We start from the raw sequence: 27970 nt of genomic DNA on the forward strand, positions 1-27970 counted from the left end.
AAGTGACTCGCTATGAATCCCAGTATAATTTTAAAGTTTGTTTTTGAGTAAGGAAAAAGTACCTATAAACTTGTGTTTTGGCCAATGGGGCATCTTCTTTTAGAGGACAAATGTCTATATATTATATCAATATTATCCTCAGCAAAGATTCTTCTTCAAAGTTCAAATAAGAAACATGTATTTGTTCTCTATATAAAACGAATGCATCTCCTACAGGTGGAAATCTGGTTTTGGCATCACATTACCCCTCTCATGATGCAGGAGTTTCAGTCCTTGATATTTAGTCACGTGCTTTTTCTGAAAACAGACTAAAAGAGAGAAGCATAGGAGCCTTTCAAACCTAAAGTGCCAGGGTGAATTATGTTCCAGGGTGCCCGTTAGTTCTTAGTTTCTGAAACGTGACTCTCAGGCTGATTTTGTTTAGCACAAATACAAAATAAGACAGACTAAACACACTAAACTCAAGAGAAGGAATGACACTCAACCTGTTCTCGTCTCCACAGCTCAAATAAATGATCAAAGATGAGGACAAGCACAAAACTGAGGTAGGGAGGCAGGGCAGGCTGGCAGACACAACTTGCAGCCGTGGGGGCTCTCCCAGCATCATGGGGAACACGCTGGGCTGCTTCCTATCTCCTAGGAAAATTCTAAATACTTTTTAGTAAACCATTACTGTAATGGATGCTCACTCTTCAGGAAAGAGTAGGACAAACTTCTATAATAAAGAAAATGATAAATGCTCAAGAGAAATAAAATAAACATTCTGGAACTAGAGTCTAGACCTACTAAATTTTTACCACTGAATCATTTCAGTAGGAAGAGAAACAAGAAATATATCCACTTGGACCTTGAGGACATCATGTTAAGTGAAATAAAACAGACACCAGAGACAAATGTTGCATGATTCCACTTATATAAGGTATCTAAAATAGTCACCAAATTCATAAAATGTAAGACTGGAAGACTAGTTGGCAGAGCTGTGTGAAAGTGGAAATAGGAGTTATTAATCAACAAGCATGAAGTTTCAATTAAATAATGTGAATGAGCATGAAAGGTCTGGTGCATGACACTGTACCTTCAATCAACAGCAAGGCACACTTAAAATCTGCTCAGAGATGATGTTGTATTTTTACCACAATAAAATTATTAAAAAACACACCCAGCTCAAAGATCCAATACAGAAAAAAAATACAATATTCTGTATTTTCTGAAATACAGGAGAAAAAAAAAAAGCTTGCTTCTAAGAGGCTTAAGATAAATTAAAAGGGGTGGCAAAATAAGAATTTCTTTTTGATTTTTTTTTAATCAGTCAGTAACAAGGGCTGGGGTTGTGGCTCAGTGGTAGAGCACTCCACTCGCCTAGCACGTGTGAGGCACTGGGTTCGATCCTCAGCATCACATAAAAAAAAAATAAAATAAAGGTGTTATGTCAAATTACAGTAAAAATATATATTTTAAAAAATCAGTAACATATAAAAAGTACTTAAAATACTACATCCAAGTACTCACCACTGAGATTAAAAAAACTCTTTCACTAAATTGGCTTTACTTCCTTCTTAAATTTGTTGTTGTTGTTGTTGTTTTGTTTTGCTGTTGTTGTTGGTACTGAGGACTGAACCCAGGGGTATTCTGAGCTACCAGTCCTTTTTTTTTTTTTTTCTTAATTTTGAGATAGGGTCTTGCTAAATTGCTGAGGCTGGCCTTGAACTTGCAAACTTCCTGTCTCAGTCACCTGGGTCATTGGGATTACAGGCATGTTTCACCATGCCAGGCTAACGCTTTCTTTAAAAAAAAAAAAAAAAAAAAATTGTGTAGATAAAAGCTTCTCCTTTTCCTCCCCCAGTAACCAATGCCTTTAAATTCCTCTACTGTTATTCTGACACATGCTCTTATATCACATATGTGCATTTCCAAAATACCATTTACTCATCTCATTGATTTTAAAAAACATACATCAATGCTATCACAACCACATATATATATGTATTATATATGTATGTATATGTATCCACACATTTTTATGTATTTACCTCTACAACTCAGATTATCACCATATTCTGAGACTTAAGTACTGTATGATATTACGTGTTATTAAGTCCCATTTATTAATCCAAATATCTACATATGGCCCACTAAGAAGATCCTAACATTTTTAAATTATAAACACTGAAAAATGTGTATGTCTCATTATGCTCATGTGAAAATAGCAATAATTATTAACTATGAAATCTTAAGGAAAACCTAAAACCAGAAAATAAACAAATTTAAATACTAAACAAAGAAATGCTCTTAATGGCATTCAGTCTAAATGTCTACAACAAAGGAAGAACTGCTTCTATCTCATGTGCCTCTTTCTTCTTTCATATTTTAAGAAACCAACATCTCTCATAAAGTAAATGTGTCTAAGTCATGGGTACAAGTGCTGTCAGTGTCTTCATTATAATTTGCTTTTTATTCTGCTCCATGAGTTTGACGTAGACAGTGGGAGGTTAAGGAATAATACGTGGTGCCTCTTCATTCTTCATTGATTTTTTTTTTTAATTCTAGTGTATGGAAAGGTTCCAGATATTTATATACAGTAAAAAGGTGGGCAATTAAAAAAATAGATTTTATAAAAATGACCAGAAAAGCTATAAACAAAAAAAGTAAGAGATGTCACTACACTACTGTTTTCAAACTGAAGCTGGAAAAATGTCAACCTCAGATGATGAAAGAGAGGTTTATTCATAACCATGCAGTCAGTCCACCTCAAGAGATCCTAGTTGCTTATCCTCTGATTTCTTGAAGTCAAGACTTTTGGGCTTAGAGGGCTAGATTCTTCCTAAAGTATAACCCAATCCCTAGATGAAATTGAAACACTGGATATAATGTAACAAGAAGAAAGAAAAGCATCATATGATCTTCATCAAACTTCCAAAATATTTTTAAAAGGTAGGGCTAAGAAAAAGGCTCTGAATTTCTTCTCATAAATAAAACCACTTAAATTAAAAATACACTGTAAAATGGGAAAAAGATTAGAGTATTCATTTCTCTAACGAATATAAGCAAACAGACAATAAGTATATGAAGATGTTCAACATCTTAAGTCATCAAAAAAACACAAAGCTAAAAGGAGATACCACTTTACACACATTAAGATGACCATAGTCAAAAGGAAACATGGAAAGTTAACAAGTGTTGGAGAAATTAGAACCTTCATACATTGCTAATAGGAATGAAAAATGGGACAGTCACTTTGGAAAACAGTTTAACAATCCCTCAAAAAGTTAAACACAGAATTACCATATGGCCAAACAGTTCTATGTAGGTATATACTCAGGAGATTTGAAAACATATGTCCACACAAAAACTTGTAAATGAATATTCATTATCAGCATTACTCATAATCATCAAAAAGTAGAAACAAGTCCAACAGCCAAACTTACAAATGAAAAAACATATTTATACAATGGAATATTATTCAGTTTTAAGAACAAATAAGTACTGATATATCCTACAACATGGATAAACCCTGACAACATATTTAAGTGAAAGAAACCAGACACAAAAGGCCACATATTTATAGTTCCATTTATATAAAATTTCCAGAAGAGGAAAGCCTATAAAGAAAAGAAACAGATTAATGGATACCAGGGACTGGAAGACAGAATGAGAAATGAATGTTAATGGGTACAGTGTTTCTTTATGGGGTGATAAAAATGTTCTGAAATTAGTGGTGATGGTTGCACAACTCTGTGAATATACCAAAAACCACCATGCGGTGAACTTTAAAAGGGTGAGTTTTATGGTAAGTAAATTATATCATAGGTTTTTTTTTAACAAGAAAAAATAGAAAGCCAAAAGTTTAAGGGAAATTCAGTTTGAAATGAGAAGAAGAAAAAAAATAGATCAGTGTATTAATATAAATGCAAATATCAATGTATTTCAACAAATTCTTATTTGATGAGAGATATATGAACAACTCAGTGTTGTAACCACTTTGAAAGATGGTAATTATTCTAGCAAACATTATTTTTGAGGCAGAAATGTTTAGTAGAGCCAATAGAGAGAAAGATCTAGATCAAAAATCTGATTTTAACACTGTAACTATGTGAGATCTTGGATTGGCTACTCAAATTCTCCATGACTTGGTTTCCTTCCCTGTAAAGTAGGGTTAGTGGTACTTACTTCTAAAAAGTTTTTAAAGTCATTTTTACAAATCTTAAACAAAATAACATACATATCAGCATACTGTCAAGTAAGCACTTGAACGCTGAACTGTGGAGAAACGTTACTGTCTAATACGTCACAAGAATACCAATAATAAAGAAACCCCAACTAATTGGGTAGAAGGTTTACAGAAATATAGTGCCACAGAAATGTGGTACATAAAGAGATAGGGTATGAAAAATAAAATCCATCTTGTCATTCTTAGGACAGTGTTAATATAACTTAATTAAAAGTAATTATCTCTTCAGCAGAAAGCAATCTTCACTAATTTCAAAGTGAGCCTTGCATATAAAAAGCCAGTGGGACACTGTTCCAGAGGCAGGTACTGCACAGAGTGGCTTATCTTTGATTCTCATCTTTTACTGAGCATCAGAATCATTCAAAGGACTGCTAAATATGCATGTCTGTAGGTTGCACACCAGAGGTTCTGATGCTCTGGATCTGGGTAGATTCTGAGAATCTCTTTTCTGACTTGCTCTTGGGTAATAATGCCAATGCCATCCCAAGAACCACATTTTATGGAGCACTGGCTTGAATAAGATGAAACTGTATTTGCTTAATTCCTTTTTTTTTTTTTCAAGTGAATTTTCTCACTTCAGGGCATGTAAAAACTATAATACCTTTGGAAGAAAAATAATGAACAGTATGATTAAAAATAATAGAATTTATTAGGTATTTAGTTATACAGGAGGCATTGTTCTAAATACTTTAAAAATTTTAGAGTCATCGTTTTATGTAATCCTTATAGCCACCTTATGAGGTAAACAGTCTTAACTCCCCATTTTATAAATGAGAAAAGTAGCCCTAGAGAAGCTGGACAATTTATTCAATATTATATAGTCAGTATACTCTGTCACATAGGTACTGTTGAAAACTTTCAATTCCAGTAGAATTCATTATGTCTCTAGTTGAAATTACTGTATATGTGTGTAGGTATCACCTAAAGATAACTTGAGATTATTCTTTGTAAGCCTCAAAAATTCTAGAAGTATGAAATGAGAAAAGGAGCATTTCACTGAAAAACCATAATTCCTCTTTCCTATTTTACCAAAACATATCAATCTTGTGCAACATGGTAATCACTCTTCTATTAAAAAGGAATACTTGATGAATTTCATATAATTTTACTTCATATCACTGAAATTATCTTTTCATAGTTACCTCTACCATGCTTAAGAGTAATGATAGCCAAAATTCTAGGAAGACAAGTTTAATTTATTTTAAAATCATCAAGTCATAGAAGTGTTTACAAGTCAACATCATTTTAAACATTTGGTGAAAGGAGGATCTTCTGAGAGATTAATGGGTAAAGATTACATACCTTGTTTTTAAAATAAACCTCAATTGGCAAAATGAAACCAGCATACCCAGATTCTTCTACTTTGTAAGGTGGATCTTTGCACACTGCAACATTAAAAAAGAGAATAGGAAAGATGAGAATAATAGACAAAAGACAATCTTCTTTCAAAAAAAATAAAAAGAAAGAAATCCCATTCTATATCTAGATCATCCCCAGTTTTCACAACTCCTTATCAGTCCCATGGTTGACTGTCTTTTGTAGTCTTTATTTCTTCTCTAGCATCTGCAACAATAATTTTTCCTATCTTGAGCAAACATGTAAGTGATTTATTGAGATCTTGGTGGAGCATAGCTCATCAAGCAACTATGATCATTAATGAGTGGACTTCAGTTGTTATCACCTGCTCTAAAGCCTTAGGTAAATTAAAGATAGCTCGTATGGCTCAAAGCTTGAAAATAATGACAAATTTCCTAACAAAAGTCCTATATCTGGGCTTAGATACAAATCACTCTCTACCTAAACTGCTCACTTGTTTGAGATGCCCTGATGTCTATGCCAGCCTCCTTCCTTAAGAAATTGCCAACCCACAGTCCATCATCTTTATTGATGCCCATTAAAATTCATTACCCGCACCCTCCAAAAAAGGAAAGTATTGAAATACTGGTAAACATACAAACACTTAAAATCTAATCACGTCACAAGAATATATAACAAACAATAAGGCATCTGCATTTCTTATGGAGTTAGAAGGAAGCAAAACTATTAGGTAAGCTCTTGGGGAATGAGAGAGATCCTAGGAAGCTAAGATTTCATCCCACTAAAATTTTCATTCAACCAAAATCAATCAGAAGCCAGTTTTAATTATCCAGGTTAAGACTACAGTTTTGTAGTTTCACAAAGTAAAAACCATATATTTATTCAGTAAAACTAAAAAACAAGGCCATAGACTCTGGTATGTCAAGTCCTCTGCAGCTGCCCCAGCTTACCTTCCCAGGCTTCTCTTTGTCACCTCCCACCTGTTCCCAGTACCCCTGCTGTTCCTTCCACTACACCTTGAAATACTCAGTATTCTTTGTGCAATTCAAATCCCAATTTCTTCATAAGGACCTTCTAGTACTACCATCCCTTCTCCTTTTACCTCACCCCCCTCCACCAGAGCATTAACTGAATCACTCAGCAGAGCTTCTTATGACCATATAGTCAAGACTCTCACCTGCTAACTTCCATTCCCTCCCTCAAGGACAGAAAAAAAATGTTTATCTCAGGAAGATAGTATGCCAAGAGCTCTGACTGCCAATCTGTGATCCACCTCAAACTCCAAGCTACCTCTGCAAAGTTTCCTCTTCCTGACAATATTTAGATTAAGCAGACTGGCATGTGGCAGTTATAAAGTGGATGTTCGTGTCCTCTCAAAATTCATATGTTGACCCCTTAACCTTTGATGGAAACAATATTGGAGATGGGGCCTATGGGAGGTGATAAGGTAATTAGGGTAGAGCCCTTTTGAAAGGGTTTAGTCCCCTTAAAAAGAGACCCCAAAGAGCTCTCAGGCCTCTTCCACTACATGAGAAGGAAAAACACAGGAGTGTGTAGCCCTGAGGAGGATCCTCGCTAGAACCCAACAATGGTGGCACCCTGATCTCAGACTTCCAGTCACCACGACTGTGAGAAATCAGTTTCTGTTGTTTATAAGCCACCCAATCTATGATACTTTGTCTAGCAGCCCAACGGGACTTTGTGATATGCATAAAAGACATAGCACAGAGCCTGGCACAGTGAACTTCTCAATCAGTGACTCATGTGAGAGAGGAAATCTATCCCTAAAACATGCAGTCACCATGAAACCTTGAAAATCTAAAGGAGAAAGCAAGTAGAGGAACTGGATTTAGATAAGAATACTCAGTCTCTGGCCCTCTAGACAGCTTCCAATGCCTTTCCCTTTAACAGGGAGATAACACCATCCACCACCGGCAAGCCTGGGTAGAATACGCAAGGAGACTCTATGGAGAGTACTACAAACGTGGTATTTTTATTACAAAAAGGGATGTTGATAATGTACAATGAAAATGGTTTAGACATGCTCCAAGTATCCATCTGGTTACAAGAGGTGCACGGAAGGCAAGATTTTGATGTCTGGCCAACCTTAGAAAATTTTCCCCTAACTGATATCAGAAGTAATTCAGGAAGAAGCCATTCTGCTTTAACCTTATAGGTTGATCTAATAACCTATTGGAGTAACTGTCAGTCTTATATCCACTGACCACCTGCCAAGTTGTCATGAATATTCAAATTCCCTAAGCACTGGGGGGGGGGGAGATGCCCACTAAATGCACAGAGCAGCCCCACCCCACGCCAACTGAGTGGCTAGAGTTACACCCATGGCACTTCCAGGCTACAGAGAACAGCAGTTTTAGTGTCCAGGTTGCTTGGGATTAATCATGCCAATGTCATCTGAAGGAAGTTTATTTTGTGGGCTGCTGCACATGCCAAAGAAGTTACAGCTATTCCTCTATACACCCTTTTGTATAATTCATTTTCTCTGTTCTGCATGCAAATTGCTCCTATTATAGGAAACAGCTGTTAGTGAGCACATCTTAGAGTTGAAGGTCTTGGATTTTTTCCACCCCCTAAAGGAAATGATCTGCTATGTATTAATACTCTATAGAGGTCTGGTTTTATAAGAAAAATGTTTACCAACTCATACCTCAATTATTTTTAAGTACAATGTTTTCATCAATAACAATGAACAATGTATGTAAAGCACCCTGCGTTCTTAATAAGAAACAAACAGTAAAACTTTATACACAATAAACATGTCAGAAAACCAGTAACAATGTTCACATAAATTTACTGGTCTAATCTGAAGAAAGTCAAATCGGGAATTTATTTATTTGGATATCTTATAATCAGAATCAATATGATCTGCTGAGCTAGTTCTTTCAAAAAAAAGGTGTGTGGGGGGAGTTAGGAACTAAATGATGTTTTACCCATTGCTTTGGACATAAAGCACTCATTTTTAAACACAGTTGTATTTGGGAAGGGCCACCTTCTTTCACACAGCAACTCTTTTCTTTCTTCATTGAGAATCCATTTTCTGTGATCACTAGCCATGTGTTAAATTTATGAGAACTAAACATACCAAACCCCTCAATTTTGATATTCTAAATCTTGACTGCTCAAGAATCAGATAATCCTCACCTGATGCTGTAGCTAAGGTGGGAGGATCACAAGTTCGAGGCCAGCCTTACAACTTAGTAAGATCCTGTCTCAAAATGAAAAGTAAAAAGGGATGGGGATATGGCTCAGTAGTAAAGAGCCCCTGGGTTCAATCCAGTACCAAAATAAAATAATCACAATTAGAACAAATAAAAAATGCATTCAAAAAAATCAGACTGTCCTTAATATCCATGTAATAAATGGCCAAATCCAGAGTTACTAAAGGGATACTCACATACAGAAAGACTCCTAAATTTTCAAGGGACATAAAATGGGAGGATTACTATTGATTCTTAAACCTATGCCTATTGATTCCACAGAAATCACTGGCTGCTTTTATTTCTCTGACAAAATCCAGTCAGATATTAGGTCTTTCTGAACATCTCCCTTGTTCCTCTTCCAACCTTCTCCAGTTGCACTTAACAGGTAGGCAGATAACCTCGTTTACCTCCTAGTCTCCTCCAACAGACTCTGAGCCCCATGAGGAAGCAACTATATCATCTTTCACATCTGTGATTCCTGGCACTGAAACTGAGTCAAATAATAGGTATTCAAGTGTTTGTTGAGTTTTTTTTTTTTTAAAGATTCATGTTCCCCTCCATTGATTTGCCATTGCCACTGACACTGCCTTCCCAATAGCAGTGATGAACTAATATCCACCAAACTCTTCTGAAAACTCCCTGTAATCAACACAAATTCGAAAACATTGGTACAAGTAATACAGAGTTGCCACAGAGGAGTTGTCTCTTGACAACTTAATACCCAAAGCGGAACTAGTTATAAAACTTGCACAGTACTATGTTTTAGGCAACTGAGTTAACCATTTGGGTTGGAAGACCCCTAAGGCTATTCAGAATCTGACATTCTGGAGCCATAAGTAACAGCTCCCCTCTGCTCTTCATCCATACTTCACCACGCATGTACTCCAAGGCTCTAACTGGGCCACATTTCTGAAACTCTCTGCCAAGTAATCATGTGCACCAGTGATCTATCAGGACATAATATCCAAAATTCATTTATTTTTGCAAAAAAATAAATAATTGGACTTTACTTCCCTAAAACAGCTTTTCAAAATAGTAAACACAATATAGATCAAAAAATATATGTGGCATAATGCTAACCACATACACTGACCATTAACAATTTAGTATTGACATTTAAAAAAAAAAACATAAGAAAAAAAGGTCAGAATTTGGTTAACCCAAAATAAGTCAGACTCTTACTTATTAATAAATAAGCATTATTTACTGGTATTTTTAATGTTCTCCTCTAGGAGAAAAATATTTGATACAGAGCTATGCTTGGTACCAAAAAATAAATGCTCCTTAGATTAATAAATTAATTTGTACTGATACAATAAATTTTATATGCAAAAAAATAAATTTAATTAATTAATAGGGTGGATTTGGGGTACCAAATAAATAAAAGACAATTTAAACTAAAAACCTTCTACCAGATCTGTAAGACCTCTGTTTAAGCTTAAGCAAGATCATTAGGCAACAAGTTTTTCCCCTAATTCTCAGGTAAACAGTTGGTAGATTCTTCTCTGGAGCATCCCTTACTTCTATTTGCTAAGCCACTGTGATTTATGCCCATCTGAATACTTTTGTAAAGACATGGCTCACTGGCCCATTGATAATTATTGGTTTACTTTATTTACTGCATGCAGCCCTTCAGGAAGGAAACACACCAAACTCTCTCTATATATAGACTGGTTATTACCACTGCTTTGTGCCAATTGTCCCTTCCAGCTTGAGCATTTTTGGACTCCTTCCCTTCCCGATTCAGTTCCACCACATCAGAGCCCCCAGGAATAGGGAAAACAGGGTCCTGCACAGCCCATCTCACTGTCCCAAACAGTGCTGTGCCAGCGTCTGCAAGTCTAGGGCCAGCGTCTAGAAGTCTGAGCAGCAGGGGGTTGCTCACCGCACTGCCACTAAACATGGCCTCAGCCTTTACACTCATGACATTTTGGAAAGAACAAAAATCAACAGTTGGGTTTTATTTTTATTTTTATAAGTGTGTGTGTGTGTGTGTGTGTGTGTGTGCGCGCACGCACACGCGGGCATGCATGCACACAAACACACACAGAGATTTACAATTGCTTCTGTTCAGCCCATTTCTGAAAAACAACAAAAATTGTTTTTCCCCCTTTGTGTTTTATTACTACCTTCGTTTTCCTGAAAAAGGATTCAAGATAAAACAAATTTTGAATTATGTTGAGCTTATTACCTTGTTGACTTTTAAAAGGCAAACATACTTCTGAAATCCTAAATTGTTTCCTATGCAATAAATAACTGTATCAAAACAAGCTAACTCTATAACTTTCATAAAATTTTAATGATACAAACTAGATACAGTCAGCTAGTGGAGTAGCTGTGCATCCCTAGTCTATCTCTTCCAGAGTCACACAAAGACCCAACCCAAACAACATCTTCTTTGGAGAGCTTTCTGCCAATACTGCAAAACAAAAATGGTAGTTTATCTTTTCTGGATTCAATTTTTCTCTCTCTCTCTCTCATTGTATCAAATTAACTAGTTCTACTGTACCTGATACCATGGAGGCCCCCTTGACCCTACTTAATTCTGAGCTTCCAAGGGTTAGGCTTTGTCTTGGGACTCCTTTCATCCCAGAACCAAGTGCACCACTCATGAAGTTGAATTGAATTACTGAAACATAACTTTAACCTAAGCTCCAAAAAAAGATATGTTACAACCTGGCAGTTGAGTATACAAAGCCTAGTGGGAAGCAGAAAGTATGAGCACAGGAATTAAGAAAGATAATACAAATAAAGCATATAGCTATATAGAGCATCTTTTGTCACATATATTCATAAATGCAGGTACAGGTGGGGAAAATGGACTGCACAAATAAAATAAGGATTATTGATGCAGCTGAGTTAAAATCAATATGCTTCCTCTTGCAGGACTAGGATTATAATATTAAAACAGGACGACTTTCATAATAATTTCTTGAAGGATTTTGCAACAAATGAGCCAGTAAAACACAGAAACTGACCAAGACTAGATAACAATATGAATTGTTAGGGAATTTAAATAATTCTTTTAAGTTTCCATCTTTCACTAAAACTGATTGGCATTCTCCTAGCAACTTGCCCCAAGTTCCCTATATACTTAGTATATGGAACTGCTTCAAATGATTAGCCCAGTGGAAATACATTTCCAGGCTAATTTGATGGGAAATAGCAAGACTACATCTTCAGAGGAAGTTCAACCTAGAGACAGACCTAATTATTTTATGGAGAGTTTTTCAGACAAAAAAATCTTGACCTTTCTATCCCAAGGAGATTACCATTTTTTAAAAGTTAAATCTTAGGCAAAACAGTCCTATTTCAGAAGGTCCTCTGGAAAAGCTACATTTGCTACATGGAAAGTGATCTTCTAGGGAGGTAATGAAGAACTCCCTATACTGGCAGGAACACCTTCATTTCAGTGTGCACCACTACATCTGAAAAATGATCCTTTGAAATACAAATATTCTCAGAGGTTTTTTATTCTATTATGAAATATATAAAAGGCCATTGAAGAGTTCAATGTCCTAAAAGAACCACCTTATGATTTCTGTTTAAAAAAAAAAAAGTTAAAACCCTTGGGACAGTCCTCTGGCATTGCCTTACCCAGATTTCCCTGTGTTATGCTTGGCCCAACTACAGCTAACATTAGTATTACTTTTTATTTAGAGGGCCAACAATTCAATATCTTTAGTTTCAAAAGCATCTGAGTAATTAGGGCTACAAGAAAATAAAACAGCATTGACTAATAAGTGCTATGGTAAAAATAAAACAGGCTGGTAGGCCAGGAGAATGGAGTTTAGAATCATAGTCCTTCTGCGAGAAGGTGACATTTAAACTGAGACCTTGGAAGAAGGGGGGAGGAACAGGTTGACCTGGCAGAAAAGAAACAATAATATTTATGTCGTTTACAGAGGAAGACATATAAACAATCCAAGAAAAGCCTGACCTCACCCAAAGCTTCTACCCTGACTTAGTCCCCTCCCCGGCTTTTCCTTTCCAATTGAGATGAGGGCAGTTGCTCCTACCTACATATTTCCCAATTGCACCTCTCTTCCACTCTGAATTTGCCATTTAACCCCCACACGGACTTGGCTTTATCATTTCATAACCTCATTTCCCATAACTTAAAATTTCCCAATGCTAGGATCTCCCAAGAAAGTAATGATTCCTCATTAGAAAAATTTTCTTAGGAGATATAATTCTTGGGAATTTGTATAACCTGATTTTAAATGACAGCCTTCTTCTTCTTCTTCTTTTTAAATCTGCCCCTTGAAATTTCAGAGTTCCTAAACACACACAGAAGGAAGCATCTGAACCAAGGAATAACCACCAAAAAAGCAGCATTTTTTAAAGTATAATTTAAGAAAAGGAAAGATCACAAGTGAAAGCTAAAGAAATACTGCTGTGAGAAAAAGTTTACATGGTGCCAGAGCAAAAGGAAAACTTTACAAGAGGGATGACATTCAAAATACTGGAGTGGAGAAGTTCCAATTTTCTCAAACATATATGTTCATATGAAAAGGTTATTTTCCAACTGAAGAGTCGATGTAGACATTTGAAAATAAGGTGTTACCTGAAAGCTTCTGTGCTAATACACAAAAGGTGACATTGTTAGACTCTGAGCGCTATAATCTAATCAGTGGATGAATCCATTTGGAGGATTGATAATTTGAAGCATTACTGGGTGGTAACTATAATCGGGTGAGAGATGGCTGGAGGAAGTAGGTTACTGGGGGGCATGCCTGTTGGGATTTCATCTGTCTGCCTGGTTCCTCCCACTCTACCTCTCTCTGTCTGCTCCCTGGAGACGACAAAGTGAACAGCTCTCCTCTGCAATGCCCTTCTGCCATGAGGTGCTGCCTCACCTTGGACCCACAGCAACAGCATCAGGAACCATGCACTGACTGAGACGCCTGAAATTGTGAGCAAAGGGAACTTTTCCTCCTCTAAGTTTTTCTGGTATTTTGGTCATGGCATCACTAAGCTGATTAACACAGTCACTTTTAAATGTACTAAGCCCATATTCTCCCCCACAGCAATGCAATCCCTTTTGTGATTCTGACCCTTTAAGTATCCTCTTACAAATGCAGAGAACAACTGTATTCAGGTGATAGAAATGGCAAGGTATTATAAAACAGTCAGATAATATTAAATGAAAACTCATTTCCAATTTAAAAAAATTAGCCTGAGACCACTACAACCTAAGTCACAGAAATAGCAAAAACTGATGATCCACCCAAAGAGAATGATCTATTTAATTTTTCTCTTCTCAATTAATGTTTGCTTTATTTCCTCTTCTTTTTCTTTTTTCCTGTGTAGCTTTATTCCCTTTTCAATACAAAAAATAAATGCTTCCAAGAAAGCATTCAAAAGTGACCTAACATTACAGGAAGGGTTAAGAACAAAACTTCTTTTCAGCATCTTACGGACTCTACTTTTTTTTTTTTTTTTTGGCATTTGACATAGAGATAGCAGATCCTAAGTATTGTAATTGATTTAAGCTCCATTAAACATTAAAACAAAGACAGAATGAGGGTAATGCAAATACGATGACTTTTGTTTTTACAGTGTGCACATAGGAATGTGGTTCCTGTTCAGTGCAACAATCTTTCCATCTTCTCAATTAAACCAGAGAAAGTCCAGTATCTCCCCATTGTAAAGCAAGATTTCGAACTGTTCCAGGAAACCCTCCATCTCTGCAGTGTTTCAGAGGTTCTACAAAAACAACAGGATATTTGCCCCCAACAATGACAATTTAAACAAAGACCAATTCTAAATGTTAGATAAGTGTATTATTGGGAGCTAATGACTAGGAGCATTAATCTTATTTGGAGGTAATTTTTAAAATCTCTTAAGAATAGAAAAAAGGTGTACAAACAATCCACAAGGCACATTGACTCTTGCTCCCAAAGAGAATGGAGAATGCAGAAAAATGAGACAGGACATGAAGAAAGCAGAGGAAAAGAAGGTTGAAGGTTAAAATGCTGCCACAAATTACTTCTGTACTCCAAATATAAAGGTAAGAAGTATACAGCTGAATGTTATTGTAAAAATTAAGTTATTTTTGTCACTTAAAACAAGAGCCCATTTAAAACATGAATTTGGCAACAGGCAGCATTTTATAACAAAGGAAGGCATGTGTGGGGTGGAAGCATAAGAACTGATGGATCAGAGCCAGAGCTGTGGAGAAGGACCCTGAGTTCAGATCCACTTTGGATACTCAGATGATACATGCTGTTCCCTCATTGATAAAATAAAGCAATGCTACTTACCCACTTCCTGCAGCTCCTGTACCTATCAAGACATCATCCTTGCTAAAAACACAAATGAGATAATCCCTATTAACCTGGAGAACACTTTCCAGAAACTAGAACTCACTCAGTTATCCAAGAGTAGTCAAATACCAACTAAACATCAGGGAATTTATTTTAGACTTGTGCAAACTCATCCCCCCAAAGAAGACTAAAATACACACATCTTCAATCAATTTAATTAAACATTCTTAGATCTGTTTTATTTTTGCCCTCAAAGACCCTTGATGGCAATGTGGCAAAATATGAAAAAAGAAAATATTCTTCACTCGGACTTCTTGTGGTTTGATCGGCCACTAAAAGAATCAGCAATTGGTCTACAATAATCAGCCCACTTTCAAACTCCCAAAGCCCAAGTAAGCATATAATGTGGTGAAGTGGCACTGAATGGGCTTCCCACAGTTGTTAAAAAGCAAGAAATACTGCAAGACAAAGGAATGGAAAATGAAAACATTATTTGAGTTTGTGTCCTGTGGTACAGTAAAAGAAAAATTAGAAAAGAATCAAGAGACATGGTTCTGACTCCATCTCCATCACAAACTGGCCATCTGACCCTTCATCCACTGATCTTGGATCTCCTTTGTCAAGTAAGAAGCCAGCTTCCATTGCAGAGACTGCTCCTCAATCAAAATTCTACTCTCCTAAGGAGGAGTCTTGTGTACAACTTTTAACTTGAAGTCGAATGCATTTTGGTTTTTAGTATCTTTGTTTAAGCATAAAAAAACCTCTATCATCTCAACACCACACCGTCTATAACATGAGCTAGAAACGGAGACAACGCAAGCAAAACAAAGATTCAGAATCACAGTTGAGACAGAGTAAACATGACAGAGAGGGAAGGCATGGTGAAGTAGAGCTGCTCAATTCATGGCAGCTGGGATTCTGAGAGAGAAAAAGAGAAAAGGGCCAGGGACAAGATATATATTTCCAGGGAATGCCCTAGTGCCCTACTTCTCCAACTAGGCTCTAACTGCTATAGTTCCTATCACCTCCCAATAATGCATTCAATTATGAACTCATCAATGGGTTAATCTAATTGAAGAGGTCAGAGTCCTTCCCAAAAGCCTACCTCTGGACATTGCTACACTGGGGACCAAGCCTTAAGCACATGAGCCTTTGGTGGATGTGAGGTGGTTTCTCATTGTGGTTTAAATTTGAATTTCCCTGAGGACTAAAGATGTCAAGCATCTTTAATCTTTCCATGTACATCTGATATAATTCCTGATAAAGGAAGATTATGTTTTCCATTTTGTTTATAGGAAAGAGACAGAGGAAAAACTGAAGTCTGTGTAGGGAAGGAGTGAGCAGATCCCTGGATGGTCTCAGCAGCCCTGATAAAGAAGGAGGACACTCAGGCCCTCTGTGGGCACAATGGTGGCATGCAAAGGGAAGTCTCCATCCAGATCAGAATGGTGCAGGCTAGTCTCAGTGGGCCACAGGCCATGCCAATGGAGCCAGTTGACCATGAACTGAAATTTTTGAAATCACAGCTAAAATAACTCCTTTTTTCTGTTAAGTTGCTTTTCTCAGGTATTTTGTCACAATTACAAAAAAAAAAAAAAAAAAAAAAAGAATCAACTAACACTATTAAAAATAAAAGCACATGAAAGTAAAACATTTCTTTAAATTTTATTGTTCTTGAATGAGAACAGTTCAAAACTGGGAGACCTCAAACCAATAACGAGGGCTGGGGATGTGGCTCAAGAGGTAGCGCGCTAGCCTGGCATGCGTGCGGCCCGGGTTCGCAAACAAAGATATTGTGTCCGCCGAAAACTAAAAAATAAATATTAAAAAAAATTCTCTCTCTTTCTCTCTCTCTCTCTTAAAAAAAAAAAAAAACAATAATGATAAGAGAAAAGTCATTGACATGGAGCTACACACTACCTAATAAAGCAAAAATGAGGAAGGTGTTTAACCTTTACATTGATTGGTTATTACAGTGAGGCTTTTCATACAGCAGAGGATTGTTTAAAACTGATCATCTTGTACCATTTTTGGAAATTAGTTTCAGTTTTATTTCTGATTACTGGAGATATTTATAAGAAATAATCTAGCTTAAGTTTTACTTGTATGTTTTAACTGGTTTTGCCTGATCTGAGTAGTCTTTATCTTTTTTTCCTTTTCTTCTTTTTTTTAAATGCTTTTTTAATTGTAGATGGACACAATATCTTTATTTATTAATTTTTATGTGGTGCTGAGGATCAAACCCAGTGCCTCACATCCAGGAGGCAAGCACTCTGCCACCCAGGAGGCAAGCACTCTGCCACCGAGCCACAACTCCAGCCCCTGGGTTGTCTTCAAAGTATAGTCTCAATTTACTTTTTTAAATGATACCCAAGATAAATGAAAATATGTGTGCACACAAAAACTTGTATGGAAATGTTCCCAATTATCATTGTTCATAAAAGCCAAAAGCCAAAAAGTAAAAACAACCCAAATATCCATCAACTAATGAACAGGTCAACAAGATGTGGTATTTCTTTAAAAAAAAAGAATCACAATTGAATTGTTTTAAATGCATTCTGGTAAAGGCTTTTTCCTAATTTAGAAGTATTATATTTTTATTAGACTATTAAATAAAAGAATACTGGATTTTTTTAACAACAGAGGCTGTCCCATTTTAAAAAATTAGATTTTTAAATTAGATTTTAATTTTCTTGTTTCTTTTCTTACTATGAAGTCAGATTAAATCTGCTAAACAAAGACCCTGTTTTACATGTATAAATCAAACTAGAAATTGGATTCCTTGGGAATTTGATACAATTTAGTTAAAGTAGCATATCAACTCAAATATTAAGAAATGAAACTATAGAATATATTGGCAACATTTATAAGAAACACCATGCTTTTCGAAAAGGTAAAATAGAAAATTAAATCAACTGTTTGCACATTAGGCATGGCACATTATGTAAAAATCTCTTGAGTGTTATGATTTTACTATGTATTGTACTCGTAATAGCCTTACTCTTAATCATATTGAAGCCTATTATATGATTTTTTAAATAGAATATACCCTACCTCGATGCAGTCAATCTTAATAGTTTTGCAGAATAGCATGCCCATATAAAAGATAGGTTGATGCCCTATTCAAGGAGATGAAACAGCTCAATAGAAAGATTAAATAAGGCTCCTGCCAGTAGTTGAATCTTAAAGAGAAGAACACAACTCAAACCAAATGTTACAGGCAAAGGTCAAACAGGGGAATAATTAAGACCCCAACTTGAAGAGCTACCTATCATTCACTCATTCTGTGTAAATCAGAATAAAACCCTTCCTCAAAGTATGACCATAACAAGAGTCACTTCCAAAAGATAAATAATAAAGGTGAGCTAAGTCTCAAAATAATCTTTACAGGGAACCACTCCTATTATAAAATTATTGGACTTTAAATGTGAAACTACACAAAAAAATCCTATTGTATCATACTTGGAAAATAAGTTCTGGACTTACAAAAGGTCAAATATCAACAGATATGTGAATGTTGATAACAACCTTCCAATTATTTTTTGTAGAATAGTAAAAAGAAAATTATTTTAAATATTTTCAAATTGTCATAATTTCCATCTTGAGAAAAGTCCAACTTATTTAAATTTCTCATAAGACAACAGGTACTTTTAAGTTAAAAAATTTTTTTTTTCTCCATGTGTGTTATCATTTCCAATGATGAAAACCCACTATCTAATTTAGCTTCTCTCCCAAAGAGCCAAGTTTTCTAACCAAGGGCACTTGTATCACCTAAGGAAATAAGCGTATCATGGGATTAGTACAGATAGGCCTGTATCATGCTTATGAAGTAAATACAATTCATCATCAGAGACTTGGAAGAAACTGAAGAACCATTTCTTCCTCATTTACTTCCTTTTCCTTGAAATGATGGTAGATAAACTCATTCCATATGACAGTAGTTTGGGGCTGGAGATGGTAGAAACCAAATAATCGAACTTGATATCATAGGAAGAAGAGGAAGAAGTTTTAATATTTTATAATGATGATTTATTTATAAACAAATACATCTACTTTCATAAATACTCCCCCGCTAAATAAACACCTATTACTAGTTGCAAATAAGTCATTTTCTTTCCTACTTATGACAAATAGCACTATGATTTTTAAGACAGCAAATTTCAAATCATTTCTTCCTTGCAGATAATAATAAAAGTATGATTTATTTAATACTTTTCACCAAGTCCCTGAAAGATCACTCATGTCACATAAATCCATAACAAGGAAATAAGTAGCACAAGAGCCCTGCCAGCCATCCCTTTTTACAGATGGAATATGACAACTTAAGCAATTTACTCAGAGGTCAGGGAGCTAATTCCTGGCATTCAATCAATAGGTATTTATTAATGGCTTCTATGCCTGGCACTCTGTGCTTGATGCTTGGATGAAAATAATATTCTCTTTTCTGTGTGTTTTGATCTTTTCATTTTTCCACAAAACAAAAGCTGTTATATAATAAAATAAAATCTTTAAAACTATAATGTGATGTTCAGTGAATTCAAGAGGAATTTAAAGAGCAGAGCCTCTGGAATTTGAAATATTGATAAAGTCAAGAAGTGGTGAAGTCCAGGTGTTCTACCTGTTAAGTACTTTGCACTCTACACCTTTTCCTATGGGAAAAAAAAAGACTTTTATAGTTCAATTTTATAGAGAAACAAGAGGTAGAACCAGCTAATCTGTGTTCTCTGATACTAGGCCACTTCCAAGATGGAATAACCAATATTAGTTACTTCTTTCTACTCCAGATTCTTCTATTCTATCCACAAAATAATAATTTTTAAAAAGAGCATGATTATGTAGATCCAAAGTAATACATTATGTATATTATGAGAAAAACTATTTTGTGAATGCTAAATTTCTTCAACCTTCAGTCTTAACACACCAATATTTTGCAATGTTTACGTTACTTCCACTAAATCAGAGAGATGCACTTAGCCAAAATGTCTGACTAACCAAAGGTTGAGAGATATTAAAACATAGTTTCTGTCCTTAACGATGTCACTTACCCTTTTTTAAAAAATTTCTTTTTTAGTTGTAGATGGACACAATACCTTTATTTTGTTTATTTATTTTTTGATGTCGTGCTGAGGATCGAACCCAGTGCCTCACACATTCCAGGCAAGTACTTTACCACTGAGCTACAACCCCAGCCGCGATGTCAATTACCCTTTTATGAATATAGAACTTGAGTAGGATGTGGATATTATATCCCCACAACAATATAGCAAGGAAAAATGAAGACCTTTAAAAATGCTAATAAACTATTAATATGAAATAAATGATAAAAGTTTGGCTCTTTCTTCTTGTACAGATATAGTTTACTTGAACTTCATATTTTAATTTAAAGCTTTTATTATCTCTCCATGACTTTAATCCCAGCTTCATTTAGAGAAAGTGTTAGGGCTGTCAAAATGGTTTCAAGCATTTGTTTTGACTGAAAAAAAACTGGATCTTATTTACTTCTATTAGGATTTTCATTTTGCCTTAAATTTATTAAAACAGGAACTATGTTAATAAACACATATGCAAATTTTTCCAGTTTCCAGTATACAGATTAATCTCTGAAGAGGGTTCCCACCCACCAATGCCTAATTATTTCCAGCAAGTGTGAGGCTGGCCATTTACCTACTCATTTCACAAACATTGATCATTGATTACACAACAGAACTAGGTGTTTTTCATCTAGGCATTCTGGATCACAACTAAGAATTTCAAGATACCCATTTACATCACCACAGTTGTGGCACTAAATGAACAAAAATGCCCAGGCTCTAGTGGTAACGGCTGAATATTATAGATTGAATAAATTTAAACCAACCACATTGAAAATGTGTATGGACCACGTAAGCTTTTAAAGCAACAATTTTTGTTGACCAAAAAGTATACATATTTTCATAAGCTCTAAGAAATAATACCAAGTAAACCAAATTTAGAATTATCTTGATTTCTAAATCATTTCTCAATTTCATTCATTCCTAATCATTCAAGGTCACCCTCCCTTAGAATCTTCAATTGCCATGCTTTCCATTTCTGAAGTACTATTGGCACTATAACTTTTTTTTTTTTAATTCTTAACAGGGATACTGCCACAGGGATACTGCCACATCGATGTTCATAGCAGCACAATTCACAATAGCTAGACTGTGGAACCAACCCAGATGCCCTTCAATAGATGAATGGATAAAAAAAATGTGGCATTTATACACCATGGAGTATTATGCAGCACTAAAAAATGACAAAATCATGGAAACTGCAGGGAAATGGATGGCACTAGAGCAGATTATGCTAAGTGAAGCTAGCCAATCCCTAAAAATCAAATGCCAAATGTCTTCTTTGATATAATGAGAGCAACTAAGAACAGAACAGGGAGGAAGAGCAGGAGGAAAAGATTAACATTAAACAGAGACATGAGGTGGGAGGGAAAGGGAAAGAAAAGGGAAATTGCATGGAAATGGAAGGAGACCCTTATTGTTATACAAAATTACATATAAGAGGTTGTCAGGGGAATGGGAAAAAAAAAACAAGGAGAGAAACGAATTACAGTAGATGGGGTAGAGAGAGAAGATGGGAGGGGAGGGGAGGGGGATAGTAGAGGATAGGAAAGGTAGCAGAATACAACAGTTACTAATAGGGCATTATGTAAAAATGTAGATGTGTAACCGATGTGATTCTGCAATCTGTATTTGGGGTAAAAATGGGAGTTCATAACCCACTTGAATCTAATGTATGAAATATGATATGTCAAGAGCTTTGTAATGTTTTGAACAACCAATTAAAATAAAAAAGACTTCAAGATCACCCCTATAACTCTGATGGGTAGGTTGATCTGAAACAAAAGGATCCTCAGCTTCAGCTTAAGACCATACAGAAGTTTTTCCAATAATCTGCTTAAATAAATTAATTGAGTAAAAATTAGAGGAGGGAGGTCAAAGTGGTGGTAAAGAGTCTGTTTTGATGTAAATGCTAGGTAAATTTGAAAGACTAGAACATCTTGGAAATTAGATTTGGGTAGATATTAATGTCCAAATGCAGCTGTGTGTACTTTCATTTTTAATGATTAGCTGGCCCACAATAAATATTCATTATGTTAAGTCAATTACTCTCAAGTTATGGCTAAAAATGGACCTACCCCTTCTTGTGAGTCTGCTCCTGAATATGAATCTCCTCACCCACACATTACAAGCCTCAGTCTGCTCCTCAAAGTCTCTACCTTCATTCAGCAGAGCCCTGAGCACCACATCTTAGCCTCCATTCCATCCTGACTTGTTTCATCCTACAGATAGCCCCCTTCTCAAATTTAGCTACTGGCGCAAAAAAGAAAGTGATTCTAAAATTCAATAGATTAGACAAAGGGAGGGATGTCAGGAATAGGAATGAAATCAATATAATTTTCCTACATATATATATGAAAATATTTACGTGAATCCCACCATCATGTAGATCCATAAGAATGGGGTCTTTATAAGAATAAGATATCATCTGTGCTTATATAATTTTATCAAAATGGATTCTACTGTCATGTATAACTAAAAAGCATCAATAAAAAATTTTTAAAAAACACCGACTCTACATAGGGTTTAATGAAAAAGGAGGGGAAAAAAAAGCAAACCAAAGAGTGTTCTATGACTATAATTTAATGAGGGCAATTTTCTCCCACAGCTAGTAAACTGATTACGATGGCAACATCCACAAAAGTCACTTGAAAGAAACACAATCCTTTGCAAGACGATGCTCTAAGATGTCACTCCAAACTCCATTAGAACCTGTTGACTATTTTTAAATGGTGGTAGGTGTGAGGGACAGTATTCTAAAGGATGCAGAACTTAATTAACTTGAGTCAATATCCAAAACAGAGGCTGAACTAGAGATCCTGATGCTATGAATTCACCAAAGGACTATGAGCTTGGCATAGCCAGCCATCAAGCCAAGCTCTGAAATTATTTAACATTGAAGCAATGGTAAGAGAAAATTGGTGGGTGGGGGGCGTGTGAAAGGGAATCTTCTGCTTTAAGAACTGACTCATGCATTTAAAAGGTCAGTATAATTTATATAATCTTAAAGACTCAAGGTGAGCTTGGTTGTTCTGATGGGATGATAGCTCTAGAAAAAAAAGTCAAACAGCAGAAATGCCAACCACATGGTTGGTAACAGCTGTGCTTTCTACAATATATTTTTATAACGTGAAAGAAGGCAGCCAAACAGACATTCCTCACCACTTTACTGAAAGAGTTATATCATCGCATTTAGGTCTTCATAACTCTTCACAAATACATACATCAAATCTCCTCACCTAGAAAGCAATCCTTCATTTCATTAACATAATGGTACAATTTCAAATTCCAATCTGTTGGATTAAAATTAAGGTACAAATCACCTTCATTTAAGAAATAAGTAAGGGGCTGGGGATGTGGCTCAAGCGGTAGCATGCTCGCCTGGCATGCTCGGGGCCCTGGGTTCGATCCTCAGCACCACATAAAATAAAAAAATAAAGATGTGTGTCCACTGAAAACTAAAAATTAAATATTAAAAAAAGAAAAAAATAAGTAAGATTATATAATAAGGTTTCATACAACTTGCTATTATATTCTCTTACATTAAAATGAGTCATGCATATATTAAAGATAATCCAAAGGCATCATAAACATATTATTTATAGCTGATTAAATATGGTACTTGGCTCAATTATTTAAAAGCAAAACAAAACCTAGTCCAAGGTCCTTGGATTAAGAATGGAAGTCCCCTGGGGCTGGAGTTGTGTCTCAGTGGTAGAGTGCTCGCTTAGCATGCCCGAGGCACTGGATTTGATCCTCAGAACCACATAAATGTAAAATAAAGATATTGTGTCCACCTAAAAAACTAAAATAAAAAATAAAAAAAGATGGAAGTCCCTCATTTTCATACTGGTTTAATTGGAAGAGGGACTCACATCTGACTTCCGCTTACACTCATCTACACTACGTACTTTTTCCAGGATTTGGTGTACTTTGAGGGTTTAGTCAATATTGAGTTCTCCCTCAAAACACACATATTTCATTTTGATGGGTTGAAGGTAGTAAAGCTATAAATCAAAGGTCATCAGAGATCATTTTAGTTAGCAACAAAACGGTCCTACTGAACCAAACCATGCATATTACCAATATGGTACTTAGTATCCTAAATAACAAATATGAGAATGCTACCTAAAAATTTTCCAAGTTTGTTTATTTATTACTCCAAGTTCCAAGTTTATTTATTCAATCCAAGAACAGGACATTACTGTCTTGACCTTAATGTTCTGTTTGGTGAAGACATTTTTGGATAAAATGCCACATGATAAAAACAGGCAAAAGGTGTTTGAGCAAAGCATAGACTATTGATTATGTGCCATCCGCTCTGTAAGTTGTAAGGCAAGTCAGGAGGTTTGACTTTTAGGAAAGCAAGACAGATCCTAATCAGAGAAATACTTTTAAACAAAGTCCCTGAGACAGCAATTTCACTTTAATGAATGTATCTAATAATTGATCATGCTAATAGTTTCTCATAGACTTCGCATGCCTCATCCTTATGTTCTTCTTTATTAAATTATATAAATTTAAGTGATCATAGACACTTGTAAAATATTGCCCCTCCAAAAATAATTTACATTCTTAACACAAAGGAAATGGCCCCTTAATTCAAAAGTTAAAAGTTATGAATGTATACAGGCTGGGAATGTGGCTTGGTGGTAGAAAATGTGCATGCACGAGGCCCTGGGTTAATCCCAGCAACCAACAAACAAAAGCTATGAAGGTATATAGATGCTAGAAAGCAAATAGTATAAAATTATAAACCAAAAATTTAATAGAAGTTTATAGAATTGCATTAGAAGCTCTATACCTCATTGAGGTTCATCATAAATGCCACCAATCTTCTATGCATTTAAATTGAAAACCTTAACATTATGAAACAGTATTTTATCTTGACGCCCCTTTAGGCCCATCTGAAAATAAGTGGCATCTTCAGCCAAAAGACTGCCATTTTCTAAAAAAAAAGTTTTAAAAAAAACCTGCCATTTTCATTGATTTCTCAATATTAAACACAAATTGTTACTAATGATGATGGTATGAATTAGCAGTTGGCTAAAAGGCCATTTTTTAAGTTTATATCAAAAAATATAGAATATTTTAAGGAATCTATCCTTTAAAATAAAACACACAAGTCTTTCCCATTTGTGAATGAAGGCCAGGCTCTAAAACTTAAGCACTTTTGTTTGTTCATCACACTACAAACATGCTATAAATAGTTTTGATGGACAGTTTCACCTTTAATTGAACCAACTCTGACCAGAACAGGGATAGGACTTTTGTCTCCTCCCTTCCCTGGGGCCCAGTGAGATGGACGCCAGAGGGATTCCACACAAGCTTTACATGTCTCTGATTTAGACCCAGTTTGTTTTGAAACCATGGGTTCCTTTCTTATTAAATTCTTCTACTTGCCAGGAGAAAAGTGGAACAAAAATGAAGAAGGTTTGCTCTCTGTCTTGATAGGAAAAATGAAGAGCTTTGAAATTCCTAAGACAACAGACTCTTGAGTTTCTTACACCCTTATTTTTTAAAGAAGTATTTTAGAAAGAACAATGAAACAATTGGAGACTCTTGTTTTACCAGGGTATTTGCTTTAAAAACTCAGATGAAGTCTCCCTCACATCCCCAATTAAAAATATTTGAACATGGACCCCAATCAATAGAAACAATCTCTGCTACCCAAAACTGAAGCTGACCATCAACCTTTATGTAAGCATATCTTTTCAATGGTCAGATAAATGATAAAACTGGATGAGAAGTGGGGGAAAGTCAATAATGCCTCCTATCTGCTCTAGGGCCAGGTGGCCTGGGTTCTTGATCCAAGTAGAGTCACATAACTTCCCTCTGGGACAAAGTTTCTTCTATAAAATGAAAGGTGGAGCTAGTGTGCTTTCTGGATTACAGCTGACTATTCCACTGAGACAAAGAGAGATTACACAGGAATATCAAATATGTACCTATTCCCAATGGTTGTGTTTGCAAGCTCGGTTTGACCCTAAAATGGGGATGACCAATCGCTGTGCTATGAAAGCAACAAAGAAAATCCCAAAGAGAAAGGAATGTTTTCTATGCTGGTATGTCTAAGTATTTAGGCCTTTTGTCATCTTCTTTTTAATTGGGTTGCAGAGGAAGTGCTATTCCAGGCTTTGCCAACTCGGTGTCCTATTTACAACTGCCAAAGTAGAAAGCACAATCATCATCTGGGCTGGATCAAGAAAAAACAGCCTCCTTCAAATATGGTATCCCCTAAACTGCATCTGGAGCTGAGGGTAGGTTGTGTTTCCAGCAGGGTGAGAGGTGAGTAGATCCTTTGCTCCTGATCCATGCTGTTGGATTCCTCCAATATACTGGTGGTAGCTGAAAAGGGCAGAGCAGCATCTTGTTCCTCTACTCTACAGACGCCTCTCTTACACAGGAACTGAAGTTCAAACTGTACTCTTTGCTACACTAAGGGCTTTGCACACGTTGCTGGCTCTCACTCAAGAGGTGCAGAGGGAACAGGAGATGCCAGTTCCATGAAAACACAGCTATTCTCTCGTTTAAAAATGAACCCTCGTGCTTAGCACAATATCTGACATAGAATAAGGTGGCTCAATAACCATATACTGACTGACAGACATAACCATATACTGGCCTCTTGAAAGTAGGCCAGAAATTTAACAGTTTTGGTCGGTAAATGCAGAGTGAAGCAGAGCACCCTGTCAAAGGGACAGCTCAAACAACTGATCATGGCTTATAAACCCCGAAAAGCCTCTGCTCTAAGATGACCTCAAACATCTTCTCTATCTGTGCAAACAATCATGCAGTTAAGGTGGAAGACAGCTGTGGCAAGGTGTAAAGAGCACAGGTCTGGAACGGGATGACCTGGTTTCAAATTCTAAATCCACCACTTAATAGCTATGACCTGGGGCAAGTCACTTTCACCTCTCAGCTTTGCTCCCAGGTCACAGGGGAATACTACTCACTTCCCAGCCCAGCTGTATTTAGAAATAAGGCCATGTAAAAGAAAGCACAGGAGGTAAGGAAAGAAAAAAAGGAGAAGATGGAGGGAAGCACTGGCTCCAGCAGAAGTTCCATCTCTAGGAAATCCAAAATGGAATTTTCCATAGAGGGCTTGGCATAGACTAGCCGCTGTGGGAATGCACTTGAGAGACTTTATGAAGAGATTGACAAGACCTGATGACAGTTTGGATTTGAAGGCTCTCAATTAAAGAGATCCTGCTCTGCCCTCCTCTGGCAGGGCCTGAATTCATCCTCTTTAGATTATACCTAACATGATGAATCTCTTTAATTAGAAAGGGGAGGGTAATTTGGAAGAAACTTCTTAAATTGGTTTCCTTTACAAGTTTAGTGTTCCTAAAATGACTTAATGCTGCTGGCTGGTTTTGCTGGGGGGTGGGCAGGGTGGATGCTGGCTCTTTTTATGCTTTCAGGTTCCTTATGAAAGTTTTTAACTGTGTACTTGTGCTCCAAGGCAATTACTGTGAAGGGTGCCTTTTAAGCACTAGAATTATTTCTCTAATTTCCCCTTTTATGTTGTTATTTTTATTGGCTCTCTCTGTTTCTAGATCAAATTGTCTCTTATAGCTTCTATTTTTTTTTTAATAACAGAGAAAACAGGTGATCCCAACTTCCCATCCCAGAGAAATCCTGAAAAAGAAGCTGTTTTTCAAATTAGTGCCCAATTCGAAGCTGAAACCTTTCCCTGGGGAAAGCTAACCTATTTGACTCAAAGAAAGCAACTCAGAGAGGAGAAAAGGATAAAACAGAGAAGCCAGGCCCTGTGATTTAGAGCCCTGGTTTGCTACTAACAAGATGTCCAGTGACTCCTAATTTCCCTGTGACTCAGTTTCT

The 27970-nt window shown here is 36.1% G+C and overlaps 1 protein-coding gene across 1 annotated transcript in view; it reads right to left on the bottom strand.

Annotated features, from left to right (window-relative positions):
* Mllt3 (MLLT3 super elongation complex subunit) overlaps positions 1 to 27970 on the bottom strand; it is a 261484-nt gene that overhangs the window by 102097 nt on the left and 131417 nt on the right. Inside the window, exon 3 of the mRNA XM_026397584.2 lies at positions 5531 to 5613. Within this exon, the coding sequence (XP_026253369.1) occupies positions 5531 to 5613 (83 nt within the window). The remainder of the gene's footprint in view (positions 1 to 5530; positions 5614 to 27970) is intronic.

This window comes from Urocitellus parryii, chromosome 4, assembly GCF_045843805.1.
Source record: "Urocitellus parryii isolate mUroPar1 chromosome 4, mUroPar1.hap1, whole genome shotgun sequence".
Classification (NCBI taxonomy): domain Eukaryota; kingdom Metazoa; phylum Chordata; class Mammalia; order Rodentia; family Sciuridae; genus Urocitellus; species Urocitellus parryii.